Source organism: Montipora foliosa, chromosome 8 (genome assembly GCF_036669935.1).
Source record: "Montipora foliosa isolate CH-2021 chromosome 8, ASM3666993v2, whole genome shotgun sequence".
Lineage (NCBI taxonomy): Eukaryota > Metazoa > Cnidaria > Anthozoa > Scleractinia > Acroporidae > Montipora > Montipora foliosa.
The window spans coordinates 2,479,493-2,484,492 of record NC_090876.1 but is presented as its reverse complement, the minus strand read 5'-3'; the positions used below and the strand labels follow the sequence as shown (position 1 = coordinate 2,484,492).

Below are 5,000 nucleotides of genomic sequence, written 5' to 3'. Positions count from 1 at the left end.
ACAAAAAAAAAAGTTAATTAATGCAAGACCTCAAGCACAATCAAACCCAGGTTAACCGCACGTCAAGTGCTGCTCATGACCACTGAGCTACGGAGGCCAGCTGCTAGTCATCTGAATTTTTAAGATATATATTTTATAATCATGTTAGCAAATGTTAATATTATTGAATGCTAACTGTAGTCTGAGCTATTCGAAGCACTGTTCAGGCTAGCCAGAGTGCTATTTAGGCTAGCCGGAGTTCTAATCAGGCTAACGGGAACTTGCTTTTTAGGCCTAACGTGCAAAAAAGGTTTGACTGCCTGGCATTTAGTCTTTTAAAGACCTTACGCGGCTGCTGGATATCCTGATATTTTGATTAATTTTTTGTGACCAGTGAAACAGCTTAAACATGTCAGGTTTTTTGTGTTAGGAACTAAATAATTATTGCAAAGACACAAGTACAATGTTTTCATTCACTCATTCACAAATATATATTTGTGTGTTTCAAATATGTATGGTCTCCAACCAACGAGTTCTCAAAATGACCAGCTCCCAGTAGGCTTGAGTTGATAGCTCAATAATGATAATGATGGTATAGCTAGAACACGATCTTTGTACTGCACCAGGATCACAGAGGCCATGGGTCTGAATCCCTTTTAAGACTGAATCTTTCAGCTTTTCCTTTCACTAATCTGCTAATTAAAAGTAACATTTTGCAAAGTTTCTGCAAAGATCTTCAACCTCAAAATGCTTTTCTGTGCAGTTAGTTTCACTCAGAAAAGATCACAAGTATTGTTTTTTGTCCAAAATCAGATAATTTTTTGAACCTTTAATACATTAATGTATGTCATTGTAACCCCACCAGGGAAAGTGACATCTTTCCATGCTGCCCACAGTGCTTTGAAAAAATGAAAATCTTTTATTAAGTCAGCCTCAGTCCTTCTCAGGACTACACTCACCTGGACAATCATACTTTACTTAATTATGAAAGTAGATCTTGTTGCAAAGGGAGTATTCATATTGTGCTTATTACAAGTCTTTATAAAAAAATGAATCAAAGATCTTTCAATAATTTGGTAATTTACGAGCTACAAATTGGTGCATGAAATAGAGTGTTTGAAGTTTGATATGATCATGAAGTTTAAGAAGATTAAGGTTACCAAACAGAAGACTAGTAAGTGCATTAAAAGTAAGAAAAGGCAATTAGAGGAACAGTTCTCTTTTGCATATTAAACGTAAAGTCATGTACAATTTTCATTCGCTCCTTACTATTTTTTCTCTTTGAAAGTGTCCTCTGAGTTATGGACGTCTATTTTAGTGACAGTGGTTACTGGCCTCAAATAAACAATTATATAATATTTATATTTTGTTAAAATGACATTTCCTTCTATTTGGTTTCAGATAAATCATAAATATTATGTATCAGAGGTTCACCATGATGGCCAAAGATTCTGGAGGGATATTAAAGGAAATCCAAAGACTGTAGTACAGAAGGGTCTTTCAGATCATTACTTAAGAAAAGCGGTATTGTAAGCATTTAGTAATACTGAAACACTAATCAGTAGTTTTCAACACTTCATCCATTCATTAGGAATTACTGGTGACACATGGTTCAACCTTAATTTTTTTTTTCACACTGTAGTGTTGCACTTTGTTCAACCATGTGAGTTAAATTTAGTCTTGAGAAGGGCTGTTGTTGGTGAAATTTAGTTAACTACAGAAGTTTTAACAGCATTCTCAAGACTACACACACTTAAGCCGAAATGATCAGACATCATCAACTTACATGTATTGAACATAAAGGTATTATCCTCTTCAGTTGTTGAGGACTAATAATTATAATAATTATAATGATGTTACAAAGTCATGAATGAAAGACCAGCTAGTGTACTTTTCTCTTGCAAGTAACCTGGGTGCTTCTAAAACCAAACCTCCAGGAGAATGGCCAATAATTAAAGTTTTTTTTGGTTACATTATTCTGTTGGCCACATGGGATCAAGCATTTCAACTAGAACCTGAGGTTTGGGTTGAAGGAGTTGGAGGCTCTCAAGAGAACACTTTCCTGGTACAACTGTTTCTGGTTAGAATAGAGCAAAATAATTGAGAGAAATGACAAATAGACCAGTCTCCTTGAGCATTGTCAGCAGTTAGCTGATTCAGTGCCTAAAGTTTACAATGCTCTTAAAATGGACAGTGGATGCCACAGTTGCTACCCATTTTCCTTTGATTACTTCGACCTGGTTTGATGCCGGTTGAAGTATTGGTTGATCATTCAAGCAGAAGTCCTACTTTCCCAATAAAAACACAGGCCGACTTTTATTTAATTTTTAATACTGATTACTACTTTCTATTCACTAACCTAAACAAGCCTCACGCACTGGGTCCAATTTGTGATCTTTTTTTCTGTTCTTTTTCCTTTTTCATCTCAAAGACACTGAAGTTAAGTTTTAAATTTCCATATTATGGGCACTACCTTGACAGAGTTGTGCTGACTACTGGAGGTAAGTTGGCTTTGATGAAAGGAGTGCATGGTTCCGTTAATTAAGAGCTGGAAGAGCAAGTGAAAATCTGACCCCAGTTGTTCAAACGATGGATAGCGCTATCCGATGGATAAATCACTATCCGGTGGATAAGTCATAGCGAAACCAATTGCGCTGTCCGGAGCATAGTGAGTTATCCGGTGGATAGTGTTATCCACCTTTTGAACAACTTGGCCCTGGTGTGGGAATTCAATACTTTAATTCGAATGTGTCTTTCGGCAAAGGCAGCCCAATTTTAAGCAAATACAATTTGTGAGTTTTATGTTGCTTATTAAATAATAGATATACATTTGTATGTGTACAATGTACATGTAGTACAGCTATAAATAAACTTCATGTTCAAGTCTCAGGGCAGCTCTGCTGTATCCCTTGCTTGAGCCCTTTCCTTCTGAGATTGACACTTGTAGATTTTACTTTTTCTAAATTAGCCACTAGTTAAGATATTAATTGTCAATTACAATGTACAGTCAAGTTTAGGGGTGATCATTGAGTTTAATATCAACATCAAAATCCACTCAAAACCTTTGCTGCCTTTAAGGACGCTGCATACTATTAATAATTGTTTTTGCACATATGTTTTGCCCATCTCGAGATATTTGGGTTTCCTATCAGTAATGCTTACTAAATCAGGGATATTTTTATGCTGTTTCGAAGTTTAATATCTGGATAAAATAATTAGGATCTTAGTTGGTACTCTTGCTATCCAAAAAGAAAATTGGGGACAACCATGCATTTTTGAGAGATCATTAAAATTTAATTTGAGAATTGAAAGAACGCCATATACTGATTTGTATTTTAAAACTTTTTACAAATATTATTCATGAATTATCTTTGAGAAATGTGTGTTAATACCCCCAATTTTCTTTTTGGATTTCAATGACACTTGTTAAGATCTAGGCATTTCCTGCATAATCATAAACCAGGGCAAAAATACCTTTGAATTAGTAGGTACCGTCCTTAATTAACCACAACTGTCACCCCTAAACTGGCCCTATTGTCAACTAAAATTGTCTGCTGTTAGACAGAGTGTGGTAAAATACACCAGCCAGAAGTCAGGCTACTTAGCCAAGTGCTGGAGCCTCACTCAAACACTCAAACTCAAACAAAAAGTGTCACTCTCAGGAGAGAAAGTGTTAAAGGTATGCTGGCAAATTAAGTCCATTCTTAGATGTCACTTTGACGTTCTTGCGAGCTATATGCTGTCTTGTTTATGGCACACAGTGAAACAAACATTCAGTTGCAATAATTCAACCTTCTCTATTATTAAAATGAAGTGCACTGCATTGCTGAGATTAAAGCTAGTTAAATTTTATGATTTTTGGATAGATGTTGCTAACTTAAAGATAACTCTTAAAGGTTGTTAAGTTTTGTAGTTTAGTTTTCTATTAGTTTTCTATAATTTCCCAGGAATACATGAAGATGTAATCTTGTTTAATCTTAATCTCTGTCAGGTTTTCTGTACATGGATGTTCACAACACACTATTGATGACAGATGTACAATATTTAGCTCCACTGATGGCGTACTTCAATTCCAAGCTGGGTGGAGATTCACAAGTTCTTACCCTTGATGATGGTGAGTGGGAAGATTCCAACATGTGAGCACAGTGTTGAGAGTGCTTTGACTTCTAGTAATGTGGCTCGGGTTAGACTCCTAGCTGGGCTCAATGTTGCGTGGGCCGATTCTATTGGTTCTCTTACATGTAACTCTTACATGTATCCTCTCCCTGCTTTAATTCCATTTGACTTGATACGCATTCTCCCAAATAAAATATATATAAGGGAGACAAAGAAATAAGATTGAGAGAAAAAGTTATTATTTGAATCTCAATTAACAGACTATACAGGATAGTTGGCTATGTTCCCTCCCTTTTGAATCCCTGTCAACAGTCCAGACATACCGTGACTTTCCTTATTGTTGTTGTTGTTATTATTATTATTATTATTTTATTATTATTGTTGTTATTGTTATTGTTATTTTATTATTGTTATTGTTAAGTATGTAAGTATGTAATGTAATGTTATTGTTATTGTTATAAAATAAGCTGGGGCGATTTGGTCCATTATGGCAGGAAGCTCTGAGCAACTCCTTGAATCACTAGTTCCATCATCATTGACTCAAAATGCCACACATCTTGCAAAACGTCCACGTAGGAGCAAGGGTTGCACAGTCGGTTAGTGCACGGCCTTTGTGCATAAGGTCCTGAGTTCGATCCCCGGATCTGACATCCTTGTTTCGACTTCTTTCCTTTCAGTGTAGCCTAAGTAGCTTTAAATACCCTTAAAATGGAGCACTGATGGAAAGAGGGGGGTAAAATGAGCGCTCCGTCGGCTTCCTGGGAGAGTACTCTTTAGAGAGTAAAGGAACTTCCGACGTTAAATAACGTTTACCTTTACCTTTACCTAATTATCTGTCCATTAACTCAATGACTCCGGGGGGGTTCCCCATTGATGAGTACTAAGTATGGCCGGTTTAGGGGTGA

At 36.2% G+C, this 5,000-nt stretch overlaps 1 protein-coding gene across 1 annotated transcript in view; it reads left to right on the top strand.

The window, feature by feature from the left end:
• Positions 1-5,000, top strand: part of LOC137968022 (plexin domain-containing protein 2-like) — a 47,905-nt gene that overhangs the window by 26,302 nt on the left and 16,603 nt on the right. The window contains exons 4-6 of the mRNA XM_068814636.1: positions 1,381-1,503; positions 2,411-2,480; positions 3,971-4,093. Of these exons, the coding sequence (XP_068670737.1) occupies positions 1,381-1,503; positions 2,411-2,480; positions 3,971-4,093 (316 nt within the window). The remainder of the gene's footprint in view (positions 1-1,380; positions 1,504-2,410; positions 2,481-3,970; positions 4,094-5,000) is intronic.